The sequence below is a fragment of the Mustela putorius genome, unplaced genomic scaffold, assembly GCF_011764305.1.
Source record: "Mustela putorius furo isolate JIRA1106 unplaced genomic scaffold, ASM1176430v1.1 tig00003867_pilon_pilon_pilon, whole genome shotgun sequence".
NCBI classification, from domain to species: domain Eukaryota; kingdom Metazoa; phylum Chordata; class Mammalia; order Carnivora; family Mustelidae; genus Mustela; species Mustela putorius.
This window is the reverse complement of record NW_025422019.1, coordinates 17,503,876-17,524,555: the sequence shown is the minus strand read 5'-3', so window position 1 is coordinate 17,524,555 and position 20,680 is coordinate 17,503,876. Positions and strand designations below refer to the sequence as shown.

Sequence of the window (20,680 nt, the reverse complement as noted above, 5' to 3'; positions counted from 1 at the left end):
TTTCGGTTTTTGGAAAAGATTTTTTATTCAGTGTTTAAGATTAAAAACTACAAGATTTTGCTTGCAGCTGATGAGCAAAAAGAGAAAAGTTAAACATAAGTTATCATCTGATTGGCTAGTTAAAAATGCTCTGACTCAGAGTCAAATCACTCAGTGACATACCAGTTACTTCGTGTGGACTTAAGAGTTCTGGAGCAAAATAGCTCTAAACAAAACCTGTCATCTGAGAGCAAGGGGCTAACAGGTATATGAGATACTGAGTAAGAAAGCGGATAACGGGGCTGTGGCAGACGTTTTGATTCTTTTAGGCTTCTAGCAGTTGGTTACCATATGCAAGGACCTAGCAGCCAGTTACATCATCTCTTGAGCTGTCTGAGGAGTTAAACAACTTTAACCCACTAAGCAAGAATACAGAGACACTTTACAGACCAGCTAGAAAACAAAAAAGCAGCCCCACTTCTCCAGTAGAATTTTAGTTGCATTAAATCATAAGGGAAAACAATGATTATTGCACATACTGTACTTCTCACACTACATCTGTTGAGTAGAATTTCCATTCCAGGTGTTGTTTTCATCTTCACCATCATCTTGAGTCCTCAATCTGTAGATCTTCCCCTCCTTTTTAAAGTCTTCCCCTCGTTTCTCCAGCACTCTTTTCCTGACTGGGTCCCTGACGTAAGAAGAGAGGGAGAGAACAGAAGGTGACAAAAAGGGAAAATAGCAGTCGCACAAAGCTATCTCCTCTACACTTCCGTCAGGACAGGAAGCTGTCCTTTATGGAGAGTCCAGGGGAGATAATGGCATCTCCTAACATGGCACAAGACTATACACGTTTTTGGCAGTTTAACTTCAACTGTTCTCCAACCCAAACCAGCCCAGTCACTGCTCCATTTCCATGTTTCTCTTTTTTTTTTTTAAAGATTTTATTTATTTATTTGACAGACAGAGATCACAAGCAGGCAGAGAGGCAGGCAGAGAGAGGGGAGGAAGCAGGCTCCCTGCGGAGCAGAGAGCCCGATGCGGGGCTCGATCCCAGGACCCTGGGATCATGACCTGAGCCGAAGGCAGAGGCTTTAACCCACTGAGCCACCCAGGCGCCCCTCCATGTTTCTCTTGATGACTTTCTAAGTCTTAGGAGAAAGGGGCCACCTGCTAAATAACCTTTGCTTTATTATTTATGCAAACTAAAATGTGAATAACTTACATGACACCCTAGAGCTTATCCAAGCTCCATTCCTAGCCTAATTTACAAAAACAATCAATTATCAGTTTTTAATCCTTTCATAATCTGTAAGGACTGATTTACATAAAATCTATTAAGAATAAACAGGCTGACTGTGTCCAAGATGGTGATGAGCAAAAAGAGAAAAGTTAAACACAAGTTATCATCTGATTGGCTAGTTAAAAATGCTCTGACTCAGAGTCAAATCACTCAGTTACATACCAGTTACTTCGTGTGGACTTAAGAGTTCTGGAGCAAAATAGCTCCAGAGGAGGAGTAGGAGACCTAAATTTTGTCTGGTCCCAGGAACTCAGCTAGATAGCTATCAAACCATTCTCAACACCTGCAAACTCAGCCAGAGATCGAAGAAAAGACTAGCTACAACTCTATGAACAGAAAAGTGACCACTTTCTGGAAGGTAGGAGGTGCAGAGAAGTGCATCTGGGACGACATATTGGAAAGACCGCGTAGGGAGGGAGCCTTGGTCAGCCAGCTACCAGCAAGAGAGCAGCAGAGCATGAAATTGGAACTTTCAGAAGTCTGCTCCACTGAGGGACATCACCCTGGTGGCTAAGCGAGGGGTGGAACCCTTATTGAAGAGTACAGTCTCAGGACCCTTGGGGTCACAGAAAGACCGGGGGTGCCTGAGTGTGGCAGAGCTCCCAAGTACCAGAGCAGAGAATCCGGCTGCCAACACTGAGCCCAGGAGTGGGCTTTCTGCTCAGGGTTGCCACAAACCATGATATGCTGCACAGCTGGGCCACTGCTCTTCAAGTAGGGACCCACAAGTGGCAGATCCAGGGAGATTCCCCTTCCTCCCTTGGCAGAAGCAGAATGGGAGTGCACCCCAGGAATCTGCTGGGTTTGGGGAGTCCAAACAGGGCCAAATGCCAGAGACAGAAACACTTGGTCACACACTGGGTGAGCACGGCGTGTGGACAGAGACCAGGGAGAAGGAGTGATGGACTGCTTTTCTCTGAGGAGAAAAGTAGTGCACTGAGGAGGGGAGCCCAAGCTCAGTTCCTCTGGGGCCAGAGAGTGGGATGTCAACATGTTCATTCTCAGCCTCTAAAGCCAAGAAGAAAGCCTTCAGGGAACAAAAACTACTGTAACCCGAGCAGATTACTTAGCCTGGCCCCTGGCAAGGGCGGTACAGTTCGGTCTTGGGCAAAGCCATTTGAAAATCACTGCAACAGGCCCCTCCCCTGGAAGATCAGCAAGAATAGCCAGCCAAGACCAAGTTTCCGATCAATGAGAACTGCAAAATTCCAGTGCTAAGAGAATGCAGCACATAGAATTCATGGCTTTTTACCCATAATTCTTTAGTCTTTGAACCTTTTGAGAAACGGTCTTTGAATTTTTTCTTTTCTTAAAAAATTGTTCTTTCCTTTTTCAACCAACTTATCAATTCCTTTCTTAAAATCCTTTTTTAATTTTGCATTTTACAGCCATATTGTATTTAACCTTATTTTTGCACATATATATGTAAGTTTTTCTTTCTTTAAAATTTTAGGATGCAGCTTCTTCTAACAGACAAAATATATGCAAAATCTAGTGTATGGCTCTGTTCTATTCACCAGCCTGATCATATTCTACCCACCCCCCAACCATTTCAGGTCTCTTCTGATTTGTTTAGGGTACATTTCTCTGGGGTCATGGTTGCCTTCTAACTATTTTGTTTTCTTGTTCATATATTCTCAACAAAATTACAAAATATTTTGTTTTCTTGTTCATCTATTCTCAACAAAATTACAAAACGGAAAAACTCACCTCAAAAAAGAGAAGAGGCAGTACTGACTGCCAAGGATTTAATCAATATGGACGTTAGTATAATGTTGGAACTAAAGTTCAGAATAATGACTATAATGACACTAGCGAATCCCTTCCTGGAGAAATGAAAGAACTAAAATCTAAAAAATCTAAAAATTAAAACCTATTAGTCGAAATCAAAAAGGTTATTGATGAGTTGCAATAAAAAATGGAGGCTTTAACTGACAGGATAAGTGAGGCAGGAGAGAGAATTAGTGATATATAAGACCAAATGATGGAGAATAGAGAGGCTGAGAAAAAGAGAAATAAATAATTACTGGATCATGAGGGAAGAATTCGAGAGATAAGTGATAAAATAAAGCAAAATAATATTAAAAATAATCAGAGTCCCAGAAGAAAATAAGGGAGGGGCAGAAGGTATACTGGAGCAAATTATAGTGGAGAACTTCCCTAATTTGGGGAGGGAAACCGACATCAAAATCCAGGAGGCACAGAGAATGCCTGTCAAAATCAAGAAAAATAGGTCAACACCCCAATATCTAAAAATAAAACTTAAAAATCTCCAAGACGAAGAGAAAATCCTGAAAGCAGCTCAGGACAAGAGGTCTCTAACAGTAACAGTAGAAACATTAGATTGGCAGCAGAGCTATCCAGAGAACTGGCAGGCTATAAAGGATTAGCATGATACATTCAGGTATTAAACAAGAAAAATACGCAGTCAAGAATACTTTATCTAGCTAGGCTGTCATTAAAAACAGAAGTGATAAAAAGCTCTCAGGATAAACAGAAACTAAAACAATTTGTGATCACCAAACCAGCCTACAAGAAATATTGAAAAGGGGGCGCCTGGGTGGCTCAGTGGGTTAGGCCTCTGCCTTCAGCTCAGGTTATGATCTCAGCGTCCTGGGATTGAGGCCCACATCAGGCTCTCTGCTCAGTGGGGAGCCTGCTTCCCCCTCTCTCTGCCTTCCTCTCTGCCTACTTGTGATCTCCCTCTCTCTGTCAAATAAATAAAATTAAAAAAAAAGAAAGAAAGAAAGAAAGAAATATTGAAAGGGGTCCTCTAAGCAAAGAGAAAGCCGAAAAGTAACATAGAACAGAAAGGAACAGAGACAATACATAGTAACAGTCACCTTACAGGCAATACAATGGCACTAAATTCCTATCTTTCAATAGTTACCCTGAATGTAAACTGCTAAATGCCCCAATCAAAAGACAGAGGGTATCATATTGGATAAAAAAGCAAGACCCATCAATATGCTGTCTGCAAGAGACTCATTTTAGACCCACAGACACCTCTAGATTGAAAGTGAGGGGGTGGAAAACCATTTATCATGCTAATGGACATCAAAAGAAAGCTGGCATAGCAATCCTTGTATCAAACAAATAAGATTTTAAACCAAGGACTATAATAAGAGATGAAGAAGTACACTATATCATAATTAAAGGGTCTAATCCAATAAGAAGATCTAACAACTGTAAATATTTATATCCCTAACATGGAAGCAGCCAATTATATAAACCAGTTAACAACAAAATCGAAGAAACACATGACAATAATACAATAATATAGGGGACTTTAACACCCCTCCCTCACTGCAATGGACCAATCGTCTAAGAAGATCAACAAGGAAATAAGGACCTTGAATGACACACTGGACCAGATGGACTTCACATATACATTCAGAACATTCCATCCCAAAGCAAGAAAATACACATTCTTCTCTAGTGCACATGGAACATTCTCCAGAATAGATCAGAACCTGGGTTACAAATCAGGTATCAAGCAGTACCAAAAGATTGGGATCATTTCCTGTGTACTTTTGGACCACAATGCTTGGAGACTCAATCACCAAAGGAAAGTTGGAAAGAACTCAAATACATGGAGGCTAAAGAGCATCCTACACTAAAGAATGAGTTGGTCAACCAGAAAATTAAAGAATTTTAGAAAAATCATGGAAACAAATGAAAATGAAAACACAACTGTTCAAAATCGTTGGGGTATAGCAAAGGTGGTCCTAAGAAGGAAGTATATGGCACCACAAGCCTTTCTCAAGAAACAAGAAAGGTCCCAAATATACAACCTAATCCTAGCTGGAGGAAAAACAGCAAATAAAGCCTAAACCCAGCAGAAGAGAAATAATAAAGATAAGAGCAGAAATCAATGAAATAGAAACCAGAAGAACAGATCAACGATACTAGGAGCTGGTCTTTCAAAGAATTAATAAGATTAATAAACCCCTGGCCAGACTTATCAAAAAGAAAAGAAAAAGGACCCAAATAAATAAAATCATTAAAGAGGAGAGATCACAACCAATACCAAACAAATACAAACAAGTATAAGAACATATTATGAGCAACTATATGCCAACAAATTAGACAACACAAAAGGAACAGATGCATTCCTAAAGACGTATAAACTACCAAAACTCAAATAGGAAGAGTAAACCTGAACAAACCTATAACCAGCAGGGAAACTGAAGCAGTAATAAAAAAATCTCCCACCAAACTAGAGCCCAGAGCCAGATGGCTTCCCAGGGAAATTCTACCAAACATTTAAAGAAGAATTAGTACTTATTCTTCTCAAACTATTGCAAAAAATAGGAATGGAAGGAAAACGTCCAAACTCTTTTTGAGACCAGCATTATCCTGATCCCAAAACCAAAGACCCCATCAAAAAGGAGAATTACAGACCAATATCCCTGATGAACATCGATATAAAAATTCTCGCTAAAATACTAGCCAATAGGATCCAACAGTACATTGAAAGGATTATTCACTATGACCAAGTGGAATTTATTCCTGGGCTGCAAGGTTGGTTCAACATTTGAAAATCTATCAATGTGATACAATACATTAATAAAAGAAAGGACAAGAATCATATGATCCTCTCAATAGATGCAGAAAAAGCATCTGATAAAGTACAGCATCCTTTCTTGATTATAACTCTTCACAGTGTAGGGATAGAGAGTACATACCACATCATCAAAGCCGTCCATGAAAAACCCACAGCAAACATCACCCCCAATGGGGAAAAACTGAGAGCTTTTCCCCTAAGGTCAGGAACAAGGCAGGGATATCCACTATCACCACTGCTGTTCAACATAGAACTATAAGTCCCAACCTCAGCAATCAGACAACAAAAATAAAGGGCATCCAAATAGGCAAAGAAGTCATCAAACTCTCATTCTTTGCAGATGATATGATACTTTATGTGGAAAACCCTAAAGACTCCACCCTAAAACTGCTAGAAATCATACAGGAATTCAATAAAGTGGCAGGACATAAAATCAATACACAGATATCAGTTGCATTTCTATATACCAACAAGGAGACAAAAAAAAAGAGAAATTAAGGAGTTGATCCCATTTAAAATTGCACCTCAAACCATAAGATACCTAGGAATAAATCTAACCAAAGAGGGAAAGGATCTGTATTCAGAAAACTATGGAATACTCATGAAAGAAAATGAGGAAGACACAAAGAAATGGACAAATGTTCCATGCTCATGGATTGGAAGAACAAATGTGTAAATGTCTATTCTACCTAGAGCAATGTACACATGCAATGCAATCCCATCAAAATACAATACCATCAACTTTTTTCACAGATCTTGAACAAATAATCTTGAATTTGTATGGAACCAGAAGAGACCCCAAATAGAGGAATGTTGAAAAAGAAAACCAAAGCTGGTGGCATCACAATTCCGGAATTCAAGCTCTGTTACAAAACTGTAATCATCAAGACAGTAGGTACTGGCACGAAAACAGACACATAGATTAATGGAACAGAAAAGAGAACTTAAAAATGGATCCCTGACTCAACAGCCAACTAATCTCTGACAAAGCAGGAAAGAATATCCAATGGAAAAAAGTCTCTTCAAAAAATGGCATTGGGAAAACTGGACAGCCACATGTGGGAGAATGAAACTGGACCATTTCCTTATACCACACACAAAAATAGACTCAAAATGGATGAAAGACCTCAATATGAGACAGGAGTCCATCAAAATCCTTGAGGAGAAAACAGGCAGCAACCTCTTCACCCTTAGCTGCAACAACATCTTGCTAGACATGTTGCCAAAGGCAAGGGAAGCAAGGGCAAAAATGAATTATAGGGACTTCACCAAGATCAAAAGCTACTGAACTGCAAAGCAAAGTCAACAAAACCAAAAGACAATGACAGAATAGGAGAAGATATCTGCAAATGACATAGCAGATAAAGGGCTTGTAAAGAACTTACCAAACTCAACAGCCAAAGAACTAATAATCCAATCAAGAAATGGGCAGAAGAAATAAACAGATATTTCTTTAAATAAAACATCCAAATGGCCAACAGACACATGAAAAAGTGCTCCACATCACTCGGCATCAGGGACATACAAATCAAAACCATAATGAGATACCACCTCACACGAGTCCAAATGGCTAAAATTAACCAATCAGGAAATGACAGGTGTTGAGGAGGATGCAGAGAAGGGGAACCCTCCTTCACTGTTGGTGGGAATGCAAGCTGGTACAGTCATTCTGGAAAACAGTATGGAAGTTTGTCAAAAAGCTGAAAATAGAGCTACCCTACAACCTTGCCATTGCTCTACTGGGGATTTATCCCAAAGATACAAATATACTGACCTGAAGGGACACATGCACCCCAATGTTTACAGTAACAAGATCCACAACAGCCAAACTATAGCAAGAGTCCAGATGTCTATCAACAGATGAATGGATAAATAAGATACAGTATGCACGTGCATGCATGCATGTGCGCGCAAGCGCACGCGCACACACACACAGACACACACACAGGTATATTACACACAGGTATATTACACACACAGGTATTCATCAAAAAATGAAATCTTGACATTTGCAATGATGTAGATGGTACTAGAGAATATTATACTAAGCAAAATAAGTCAATCAGAGAAAGATAATTACTGTATGATCTCACTGATAAGCAGAACTTAATGGGAAAGAGAAAAGTGAAACAAGACAAAACCAGAGAGGGAGACAGTCCATAAGAGACTCTAAATCTCAAGAAACAAACTGAGAGTTGCTGGAGGGAAAGGGGGTGAGGGAATGGAGTGGTTGGGTGATGGAGATAGGGGAGGGTATGTGGCGAGTACTGTGTACAGTGTAAGATTGATGAATCGCAGACTTGTATCCCTGAAACAAATTATATGTTATATGTTAATAATGAAAGAAAGAAAGCAAGAAAGAAAAAGGAGGCAGGGAGAGAGGAAAAGAAAGGAGAGCAGAAAAAAAGAAAAGTTAACTCATGCAATAATCTGGTTAAACCAAGGGCCAGACGCAAATCTAGTGGTAGGAAGATCAACTGGATTACTCCAATGAATCTGGTGAGAAATTATGAGATCTTTGACTAAGGCAGTGGAAAGGAATGAAACAAAATATATTTATTTTAACAGATTAGATATAGAAGAGTAAGGGAAAAGGGAGGGAAAAAAGTTGACTATGGATTTTATTTCTTGAGTGACTAAATGAATAGATTTAGAATAGAAAAGAAAAGGTTTGTGGGAAAATGTTTTATTGTCCAATGAATAAATGTATTTCATAAATGACAACTGAAAAAAAAAACCCACAACAAAAAGGCTTTCAGCATCTGAAAATGGAAAGGAAAACGGGTGAAATTTAAGCTAAGGCAATCTCCTTTGAATGGGGGGGTGCCAACGAACAGTGGGACACAAAGCTTTGCTCTCCAGATATGCATTCACCCATCCTTTGCCCCATCCCAGTAGCTCTTCCCTTATTCGAAGTAAGTTTTAAAAGCCCACACAGCAAGGCACCTGGCTGGCTTAGTCAGAAGAGCTTGTGACTCTTGGTTTCGGGGTCATGAGCGTGAAAGCAATACTTTAAAAACACGAACACACACACACACACACACACACACCCACACAGCAAGCTATGCTGTGTAACAGTAATTCAGAATTAAATACTTCTACCCACTACTCAGTAAAATTCAGCACTAATAAGACCTAGTCTGAATGCCGTTCCCAGGCTAGAGAAGAATTTCCCTGTATCCTTGCTTAAGTAAAGTACTAAGAATATGACTGGTTTTCCTAATAGTTACAAAAGAAATCAAGATAAAGGCTGAATCAGCCCAATCACAGTACTCACTAAATCTTCATCTAGAGAGTCAAAAGGATATAAAATCAAGGACTTTACTTACTGATGGCAGAGGCAAGGATTTTCATTACTTATCACATAGAATTGGTGTATGTGCTATAACGCCTATTAATGGGCTCAACAGTGTTTAAAGTGTTTTTTTTTTAAAGATTTTATTTATTTATTTGACAGACGGAGATTACAAGTAGGCAGAGAGGCAGGCAGGGAGAGAGAGGAGGAAGCAAGCTCCCTGTTGAGCAGAGAGCCCAATGCAGGGCTCGATCCCAGGACCCTGGGACCATGACCTAAGCCGAAAGAAAGCAGAGGCTTTAAACCACTGAGCCTAAGCCACCCAGGCGCCCCTCAACAGTATTTAACAGCAAAAGGCATATATTATAATAAACCATGCTATTATTTAATCAGAAAAACTACAATCCTACCTTCCAGGAAAATACTTCCCATTAATCTGTTTCAAATACGCAGAATCTTAACAGAGGTATAAGCTAACATCATTGGTATTATTTAGAATTACCATGCTAACCTTGGCCATCTGCAATAAAAAGAAGGCCTCTTGTTTAAGGGACCAGTGTAAAATAACACTCTGAAGAAGGCACCATTTTCAAATGAATATCCAGTTTTCACAGCCTGGTCTTTCTCTGAATGAAGACCAGTAGAAGACAAGAAGCAGACCAAAGCACAGTGACACCTCCAAAAAAATGTATGCAAGATAATGTGAGAAATTAATTAAATGAAATATCTTGTTGGACAAAACATGGTTAGCAAGAAAGATACTACTATTTAGTCCTACCAAAAAAAAAAAAAAAAAATGTGCCCTTACAGTTATGGGATAAGGAGAAGTCAATAAACAAAGTAGTAGGAGTAGGTTCTAGAAAGGTGGTTGAAAAAACTCAGGTAGTGAGCTTCCCAGGAGAGATGATACAGTAAAACTTCAGAACATTTAAATTTTTCCCCTTATGTAGAAAGATGGCATACTACCCATAACAAAAATGTTCATTTTGAATAAGGCACTGGGCATTACTAACACATTCTGTAAATGGGAAAAACACAGATACCTTTTTTCTGAGTTGCTAGTTGATGCAAGGTTTGAGGACTCTGATGTTGCTGCTCTCACAGAGGTCTGTGCAGGAGGGTTACTAAATAGGAAGTTGCTAATCAATCTCCAGATGGCAAGGAATGGGTAAAGGACTGTCCCCAACAATGTCCAAAAGTCTCCACTGGAAGAATGTACCATGGATGTATTTGGTCTTCCGGCCTAAAAATTAAGAAATAAACCTCAATAAAAGCTATGTGAGCCAAATCACATCACACTCAAGGTTCTAGATTAACCTTTTATCTAGAAAACAAAGTCCTATTGACTTTAGTTTACTGCAAGAAGGTAAAATTACCATCTTCTGCTCCTTTTCAGGTGTATATTTTATACAAACTTCTGGGAACTCCAGGAGCTTTGTTTTTTAAAGGAGTACTCACAACAATGAAACTAGAAAATAGTTCTTGGTAAAATGAACCAATCAGTTTTAAGAAAACTAACCTTTTTGTAATGAAATTAACAACTTTGGTAAGAAAAGTCTTCCTTGCTTATTAAAAAATAGGCAAAGGTTTCAAAACCTTAGTGAATACAAATTAATCCTTATTACTGGAAGGCTAATTGTTTTAGGTGTGGAGCTCTAGTTCAGAACCAGGAAAACTATTCTAATCAAAATATAGAAGACCAGGCTCTCCGTCTCTGGAATTTAGGGGATTCCTTACTAAAGTCATTTAAACTTTCCGAGCCTCTTTATCAAAGATTAAAATATTGTTGTGAAGATCAAATGTGATGAATATGTTTAAAAATCAAAGTTACTTTTATGTTAAAATTTTTTTTTAAAAACTTGGTAAACCAGTTAAGGTCATACATACATGAAAGACACTAAAATATACATTAGACCAATACTATGTATTTCTTATTTTCTTCTCATACTGGTCCTTTTTGTACATGAAAATAGGTGAGGAAAAAGGTGAAAACTGAAGTATTTATTTAGTGCCTCATTAGCAATACAAATATAAAACGCACAGGATAATGGAACAATAAATTAATCTAACATTTTTTGGACAATCTGAATTTAATTACCCATAGTACATGCTTTACCATCCCTTCCATTGATTTTAAGAAATGATCAAGAGTAGAACAAACAGGATTGTAGAGACAGAAAAAAATACATATATACGTACTGGCAACAGTACCACTGAAGCACTTGGGGCAAGTTCCAAATCCAACAATTTCTTTTTATAATCTTCTTTGGTAAATTCCCTCCGGGGAAACATGGTTGCTAGTGAAAAATTACCGTAAGTGTTGCCAACAGTCTGTAACATAACAGTTGAGTTTTAAAACCTTACAAAGGTGCCTTTTTAAAGTAAGATAATACACACCAAATGCATCCAAAATAACTGTTTTTTTAAAAAGATTTTATTTATTTGACAGAGATCACAAGCAGGCAGAGAGGCAGGGAAAGAGAGAGAAAGGAAGCAGGCTCCCTGCTGAGCAGAGAGCCCAATGCAGGGCTCGATCCCAGGACCCTGGGACCATGACCTGAGCTGAAGGCAGAGGCTTTAACCCACTGAGCCACCCAGGCACCCCCAAAACAACTGCTTTAATTCAAAATGCCTTAATTTTAAAGTTCATTCAGGGGCTCAGTCAGTTAAGTGTCTAACTCTTGGTTTTGGGTCAAGTCATGATCTCAGTTTTGTGAGATCCAGCCTTGTATCAGGCCCTGCTCAGAGCAGACTCTGGTCCAGATCCTCTTTCCCCTTCCCTCCTCCTGTGCCCCACCCTGCACATGCTCTCTCTCTCTCTCAAAAAAAAAAAAAAAAAAGTAAATCCTTCCTCAAAAAGTTGAAAAGAGAGCTATCCTATGACCCAGCAATAACACTACTGGGTATGTACCCTAAAGATACAAATGCAGTGATCCAAAGGGGCACGTGCACCCATTGAATGTTTATAGCAGCAATGCTCACAAGAGCCAAACTATGGAAAGAAACCACATGTCCATCAACAGATGAATGGATGAAGAAGATGTGTGAGATATATATATATATGTCTATAGATAGATAGAGATCTCTCTATATCTACAATGGAATACTATGCAGCCATCAAAAGAAATGAATCTTGCCATTTGCAATGACATGGATGGAACTAGAGGGTATTATGCTGAGTGAAATAAGTCAATCAGAGAAAGACAATTATTCTATGATCTCCCTGATATGAGGAATTTGAGAGGCAGAGTGGGGAGTCTGGGGGGGTAGGGAAGGAAAAAATTAAACAAGATGGGATTGGGAGGGAGACAAACCACACATAAGAGACTTTAAACAAACTGAGGGTTGATGCAGGGCAGGGGGGAGGGTTGGATGGCTGGGTGACGGACACTGGGGAGGGTATGTGCTATGGTGAGTGCTGTGAAATGTGTAAGCCTGATGATTAACAGACCTGTACCCCTGGGGCAAATAATACATCATGTTAATAAAAGTAATTAATTAAAAAAATACATAAAATCTTAGAAAAAAAATTGGGACACTTGGGTGGCTCAGTGGATTAAGCGGCTGCCTTCAACTCAGGTCATGATCCCAATCCTAGAGTCCTCGGATTGAATCCCTCATCCAGCTCCTTGCTCAGTGGGGAGCCTGCTTTTCCCTCTGTTTGCCTCTCCCTCTGCTTCTGCTCTCTCTGACAAAAAGAAAACCTTAAGAAAATATAGTAAATTTTAAAAAGTTCATTCAAATGTAAACTCACAAAAACCTTTATAAAAACTCTGTGCTTCAAAAAGTAGCTCATGGGGTGCCTGGGTGGCTCAGTGGGTTAAAGCTTCTGCCTTTGGCTCAGGTCATGATCCTAGGGTCCTGGGATCGAGCCCCATATCCAGCTCTCTGCTCAGCAGGGAGCCTGCTTCCTCCTCTCTCTCTGCCTGCCTCTCTACCTACTTGTGATCTCTGTCAAATAAATAAATAAAATCTTAAAAAAAAAAAAAAAAAGTAGCTCAAAGCTACAAAATCCAAATAGTACCTAGGCTTTTACAATCCCAAAATGACAACATAGCAAGACTATAGTTCCTAAAACCATCTAAAAAAATTGAACAAAAATGAACAGTTGTAACATCTCTTTTGAATATTCCTGCAGTTTGCCACTAGTTTTCACTATACTTTGGCAAACTTTTATTACTATCTCTCTGATGTACATCTGAATTATAGGAATTCCCTATTAAAAATCTGGAATATTCCAGAACTTTCCTCATATACATAAAATCAGGAGTTCACGTCTTCCTTGTCCCAAAAAAATAAACGTCCCATAGTCAATCCGTGCTACACACACAATCCCAGATGCAGGAACCCACCACACTGGGCAGCAACATGATCACCTTCATAATTTTAAGTCACCTATACTTGTAAACATCTTAGCCAAGAGTTTTTCTCTCCCTAGAAGATTCCAAAGAAACAGACTAATGCTTTAGATTTTTGTATTTTTTTAAAAACTGGAGATCACATACATACCTCTCACTTCTTACTCTAACATGAAGACATATAAAAATACAAAATTAGGTGGCTCAGTGGGTTGAGCCGCTGCCTTCGGCTCAGGTCATGATCTCAGGATCCTGGGATCGAGTCCAGCATCGGGCTCTCTGCTCAGCAGGGAGCCTGCTTCCTCCTCTCTCTCTCTCTCTCTGCCTGCCTCTCTGCCTACTTGTGATCTCTCTCTGTCAAATAAATAAATAAAATCTTTAAAAAAAAATACAAAAGTGGGTTACTGCACTGAAACAAAAGTTTTTTTTTTAATTTAAAAAAAATATATTTTATTTATTTATTTGACAGAGACACAGTGAGAGAGAGAACACAAGCAGGGCAGAGGGAGAGGGAGAAGCAGGCTCCCGGCCAAACAGGGAGCCCGATGCAGGGCTTGATCCCCAGACCCTGGGATCATGACCTGAGCTGAAGATACATGCCTAATGACTGAGCCACCCAGGTACCCCTGAAATAAAGTTCTAATAGGACTGATGCAAAGCTCTGTTTTCTCATGTGGCTTCCTCCTTCACTTACCTATGGTAGAAATGGTACAACTCAGGCCAGGACTAATTATTCCCTTTTGGGAGGCCCCAAGTGGGGCACCAAGGCAAAAGAAGAACAGAGCTACTGGGATTGTTCCACTATAAGCTTAGGGAAAAAGAACTTTTTTTTTTTAAGATGTTATTTATTGATTTGACAGAGAAAGATCACAAATAGAGAGGCAGTCAGAGAGAGAGAGAGAAGCAGGCTCCCCACTGAGCAAAGAGCCTGATGTGGGGCTCGATCCCAGGATCCTGAGATCATGACATGAGCGGAAGGCAGCGGCTTAACACACTGAGCCACCCAGGCGCTCCTAGGGAAAAAAGAATTATTAGAAGTGTTTTTACATTGCAAAGCCCAGCAATGGCAAATAGCTCTTTAGGTACCCTCTTGGGATTCATAAGTGAAACAGCAGAGTAAATGGGGAGATGAGGTCTAGGAGAAAGATCTGAACCCTAATTTCAACCTTGAAAAGTCACATGAAGGGACATATGATGAGCCCAGATCCTAAAGGACATCTAATGCCTAGAATCCTTTTTGAAAAAGGCTCATTCAGAGAATAAAAACAGCTTACAGCTGACTTTTGAATAACATGGATGTGAACTGTGTGGGCCCACCCAGACATGGATTTTTTACAGTGCAGCACTATAAGTGTATGTTCTCTTCCTTATGATTTTCTTAATATTCTCTTTTATCTAGCTAACTTTAAGAATATAATATATAGTATATATAATATACAAAATATGTGTTAACTGTTATTATTAAGGCTTCTGATCAATAGTAAGCTAGTAGTAGTTCTGTTTATGCAGAACTGAAAAGTATACATGGATTTTCAACTGTGCAGTGGGTTGGCAACCCTTAATACCCACACTGTTCAAGGGTCAACTGTAATTGGGAAAGTACTCATATCTTATTTTCTAAGATATAAAATTTCACACCAACTCAGATTTTGAGTAAGGCCACATTCTGGAAGTAAATTCCTGAAGAAGATACTTGTGACCAAAGAAAGATTACTGATCTTTAGGTTTGGCCACCTGGCAGATGGCAGGAAAATGGCCAGCCCAAGGTGACCTGCAGAAAATGTGAAGAGAGAGGAAGAAAAAACTGCATCCCTTTATAGGCAACAACTCCCTCAGATTAGACCTCTGAAGAATCATTTGCAAGAGCAGTGAGAAAAGTTTCCAAAACCTATTGTATGCTATTAGCAAATCCCTATTTCTACACAACAAACAGATGTGCTTTCTCTCTGTGGCACTAATGCATGATGGAAGCTCCACAACACCCCAAAGGGGTCTGATGCTTCCCTCCTGGGGATAAGTCACGACTTATACTCTACAAACCAGGCTTGGAAATTTTCTCCTCCTACATTTTAATAACCTTTTCATCTATCTTTACTGTAAGTCAAGACAAGACATAAATTTACCTGTGCAGCAAACTGTCTTGCTTCTTCTAGAGGAGCATCAGAAGGGAACTGATTTGTAAAGGAAGAACCATCAGGAAGACGAAATTGAATTCTGGCAACAGTGCTATGAAAATAGAAAATTAAAATCAGCATCTTAACAAATTCTCAAACAGTATCATTAAAAGAGAAAATGGAAGTGAAAATGTGCAAAATGAAAAAACAGGTTTTTCCCATGTCAGACCCCTTCATTTATTATTTTTCAGTAACAGCTTTATCAAGATATAATTCACATAACATAAAATTCACCCTTTTATTTACTTTTTAAAGGTTTTTAAGTAATCTCTACATTCAAGGTGGGGCTCAAACTCACAACCCCAACCAAGATCAAGAGTTGCATGCTCCAATGACTAAATTTTATTTCACTCTTTTAAAGCATACAATTAGGGGTGCTTGGGTGACTCAGTTGGTTAGGTGTCTTCCTTTGGCTCAGATCATGATCCTGGGGTCCTGACGTGAGCCCCACGTTAGGCTCCCTACTTGGCCGGGGCCAGCTTCTCCCTCCCCCTCTCGCTATCTCTCTCTCAAATAAATAACATCTTCTATAAAAGATAAAGCATACAATTAATTTAGTGGTTTCTATTATGGTCATAGTTGCACAACCATATTTAATTCCAAAACATTCTCATCAATCCAAAAAGAAACCCTGAACCCAACAGCAATTGCTTGCTACTCCTCCCTCATCTAGCCCCTTGGCAAGCACTAATCTACTTTCTGCTTCTAAGAATTTGCCCAGTTCAGGCATTTCATATTATGGAACATAGGAATGTTTGACTTTCTGGTAACTCACTTTCATGTAACATGTTCTCAAAGTTCACCCATGTTGTAGCATGGGTCAGCATTTCATTCTTTTTAATTGCTAAATGGTATTTATAATCCCATCACCATATAGGAGAGTTCCAAAGTGTCCACATCCTCACCAAGATTTGTTACTGCTTTTAAGTTTAGGAATCCTGGAGGGCATTAAACAGTATCTCATTGTGGTTTTGATTTAATTTTCCTAATGATTAATAATGTTGAGTAGCTTTTTATATGGCTAACTGACCACTTGGAGATCTTCTCTGGATAAATGGCTATTTAAATCCTTTTCACATATTAAAATCTGAGTTGTTTGCTTTTTATTGTTAAGTTATTAAAGACTCTTTTTTGTACTCTAGATACAAGTCTTTCATCAGATATATGGTTTGCAAATATTTTCTCCAATTCTGGGGGCTATCTTTTCACATTCTTAATGATGTCTCTTGCAACACAAAGTTTTTAATTTTGATGAAGTCCAACTTATCTATTGCTTTCTCTTGTTGCTTGTGCTTTTGGCGTCATGTCTAAGAATCACTGCCTTTTCCAAGATCACAGGAATTTCTCATTTTTTTCTAAGCGTTTATACTTGAGGAAAGGGTTCAAATTCATTCTTTTGGATGTGTCCAAGAACCATCTGTTGAAGAGCTATTCTTTCCCCATGAATGACCCTGGTAACATTTTCAATCATAATCAATCATAAACGCATGGGTTTTTTTTTCCTAAAGATTTTGTTATTTCAATTTTTTATTTAAATTCAATTTAGTGGGCACCTGGGTGGCTCAGCGGGTTAAGCCGCTGCCTTCGGCTCGGGTCGTGATCTCAGGGTCCTGGGATCGAGTCCCATTATCAGGCTCTCTGCTCAGCGGGGAGCCTGCTCCCCTCTCTCTCTCTCTCTGCCTGCCTCTCTGCCTACTTGTGATTTCTCTCTGCCAAATAAATACATAAAATCTTTAAAATAAATAAATAAATAAATCCAATTTAGTTAGATATAGTATAATATTAGTTTCAGGGGTAGAATTTAGTGATTCATCAGTTGCATAAAACACCCACTGCTCATTACCTCAAGTGACCTTCTTAATGCCCATCACCCAATTACACCATCCCCACCCACCTCCCCTCCAGCAACCCTCAGTTTGCTCCCCATAGTTAAGAGTCTCCTATGGTTTGCTTCCCTCCCTCTTTTTATCTTATTTTTCTTTCCCTTCTTCTCTGTTTATCTGCTTTGTTTCTTAAATTCCACACAAGTGAAATCCTATGGTATTTGTCTTTCTCTGACTGACTGATTTCATTTAGGATAATACCCTCTAGTTCCATTCGCGTTGTTGCAAATGGCAAGATTTCATTCTTTTTTGATGACTGAGTAATATTCCGTTGCATATATACACCACAGCTTCTTTATCCATTCACCTGTTGATGGACATCTGGGCTCATTCCACAGTTTGGCTATCGTGGACATTGCTGTTATAAACATTGGGGAAATGCATAGGTTTAGTTCTGAAGACTCAGTTCTACTACAGTGATCCATATATTCATCCTTATGCCAATACCACATTGTCTGGGTTACTATAGCTTTGCTTTAAAATTTAAAAAATCTGATTCTCCCAAGTTTGTTCTTTTTCCAGGTAATTTTGACTATTCTAGGTCCCTTGCATTTCTACATGATTTTTATGCAAAAATTTTGGCAAAAAAAAATCACTTGGGATTTTAATGGGGATTGTGTTGACTCTACGGATCAGTTTGGGAGTACTGCCATTTTTTCCCCACTTTTCCTTTTCATCTCTCAAGCCCCTTTTGTACTGCCATCTCAACAATATTTAGTCCTCTGATCTATGAACACAGAAAGTCTTCCCATATATTTATGTTTGCTTTAATTCTTTCAAAAATGTTTTCTAGTTTTCATTGTAAGAGTCTTACACCTTCATTAAATATATTCTTAAGTATTTTATTACTTTCGGAAAATAGTTTTTAAAAAGTAGTTTTTACTCATGTTATGAGCTTTGTACTTTGTTGGTTGGTACTGCTTACAGAAAGGTTCACATAAACATTCACTGTCTCTCTTTGACTTCATCTTTCTGCTGCCTACATCCTTTGCTTATTCTCTCATACTCTGTTCCCCCTTCCTCCACTAGTACCTATGCAACAAAAAGGGAAGGAAGTATTTATTTCCTCAAACTGTATCAACTTAATAAGGGCGTAGAAATCATGATTATAAAATAAGCATGGTAAAAACTGAAAAATCAAACAAAAAGTAGTTTTTTCTGGGGTGCCTGGCTGGCTCAATTGGTGAAGCATGAGTTAGAGCCCCAAACTGGGCATGGAGATTACTTAAAAATAAAATTATTAAAAAAATAAAGTTTTTCTGAATAACAAAAGTAATGCTCATTAATTTTCCAATATAGAAAATACAGAAAAGTAAAGGAATATCTAGGTGGCTCGGTCGGTTAAGCATCTGCCTTTAGCTCAAGTCATATCTTGGGTCCTGGGATTGAAGCCCGCACTGGTCTCTGTGCTCAGTGGGGAGTCTGTTTCTCCTTCTTTCCTCTGCCCATACCTACCCCCCACTCATGCCTGCACACTCATGCTCCCTCTCTCTCAAATAAATAAAATCATAAAAAAAAGACAAGACAGAAAAGTAAGAAAGAAAATATTAACCATAATCCAACTAGGACATACTGGAAATCTGTATTTTTCTCTTTACAATATATTTTTGTTTTGGGAAATGCCTTATTCCTGCCACCTATCATTCATTCTGGTATGATTATCAGTAACATTTCCCTAACCTCCTCGCCACCAAAGTAGGCATGTGAACTCCCCCAACCAGGGAGCCAATTTAAGTAGACATAGGGATTGATCTGAAAGTGGCCGCATCCGCCAAATAAGGCCAATCAGAATTCTCCCTACTTAATGATATAGGATCTGAGAAAGAGTTTTTCCTCTCTGGGATAAGGAGCTCAAGATTCTGAATGTGCCAAGAGGCCCTGGGTTCACCTGACATCATCATAAAAGTTTCTCTAAGAATGAAGCTAAAACAGAAAAAAAGCCCAAGAGATTAAAAAGAGAGAAAATGTTCTTTTAAATCCCTGAACCTAGCTATACCTACCAAAACCATCAGTGGAAATTCCAACTGCAGAGCCAACAGATTCCCTTTTTGCTTAATCCTGTTTGACCTGAGATAATCACAACCTCAAGAATCCTGATATAGGGCACATGAGTGGCTCAGTCCTTAAGCATCTGTCTTCAGATCAAAACATGATCCCAGGGTCCTGGGACTGAACCTGGCACGGGGTTCTCTGCTCAGCAAGAAGCCTGCTTCCCCCTCTCCTACTCTACCTGCTTGTGTTCCCTCTCTTGCTGCGTCTGTCAAGTAAATAAAAGGGACGCCTGGGTGGCTCAGTTGGTTAAGCAGCTGCCTTCGGCTCAGGTCATGATCCCAGCATCCTGGGATCGAGTCCCACATCGGGCTCCTTGCTCCGCGGAGAGCCTGCTTCTCCCTCTGACTCTGCCTTCTACTCTGTCTGCCTGTGCTCTCTCTGACAAATAAATAAATAAAAATCTTAAAAAAAAAAATCACAATACATGTAAGATAACCACTGTAATCATTTCAATATATGTGTTTTCTGTCTTTTGAAAACATTCAGTGACAAGTACCACTGGCAACTGCCACACTGGTCATTATGTCCTCCTGGAACTACTTATTAGAGCCACAGTGCACAACAGTGTTAAAAAGCAGCTTACAACTGCTGTTCTCCTCAGTGGCTATGAATTGAGGGAATTGAGTGGGAAATAAAGTACCTTCTTTCTCTTGCAGAAGACTCCCTTTTGACTTCCATTTCTGCCTGTTTGGCCAGCAAAGCAGCAGCTTTAGCAGCTTCTACTTCTTCTTTTGTCTTTGCAAAACGAGCAGCTCTCTCTGCACGGTCCTTTAAAACAGGTATTAGATACTAATTAGCTTTCATTGCTAGAATGGAACAAACATAAGGAACAAATACAAATGTATGTAAGATTCCTTAAAGCCATCTGTAAACTTTATCACTCTGGAGCTGGTATTTTTTAGTTTTATGAATGATCAGAGACCAGCAAGTTGCTTATTGAACAAACAAGGACTTAATTTTGGTTACTACTGTATCGCCAGAGCCTGGGAAAAGGTCTGGCAAACAGTAGATAATCAACAAATATTTGTTGCATAAACAAATGAACAATATTAAGGTAGAAATGGCTTTC

General features: G+C 39.1%; 1 protein-coding gene across 1 annotated transcript in view; it reads right to left on the bottom strand.

The window, feature by feature from the left end:
• The window catches only part of UBXN4 (UBX domain protein 4), a 58,635-nt gene continuing 37,955 nt past the window's right edge, over window positions 1–20,680 (bottom strand). The window contains exons 9-13 of the mRNA XM_004774253.3: window positions 20,252–20,379; window positions 15,626–15,728; window positions 11,344–11,475; window positions 10,188–10,387; window positions 1–670 (exon numbers count right to left, since the gene is read on the bottom strand). Coding sequence (XP_004774310.1) covers window positions 532–670; window positions 10,188–10,387; window positions 11,344–11,475; window positions 15,626–15,728; window positions 20,252–20,379 — 702 coding nt within the window. The 3' untranslated portion in view covers window positions 1–531. The remainder of the gene's footprint in view (window positions 671–10,187; window positions 10,388–11,343; window positions 11,476–15,625; window positions 15,729–20,251; window positions 20,380–20,680) is intronic.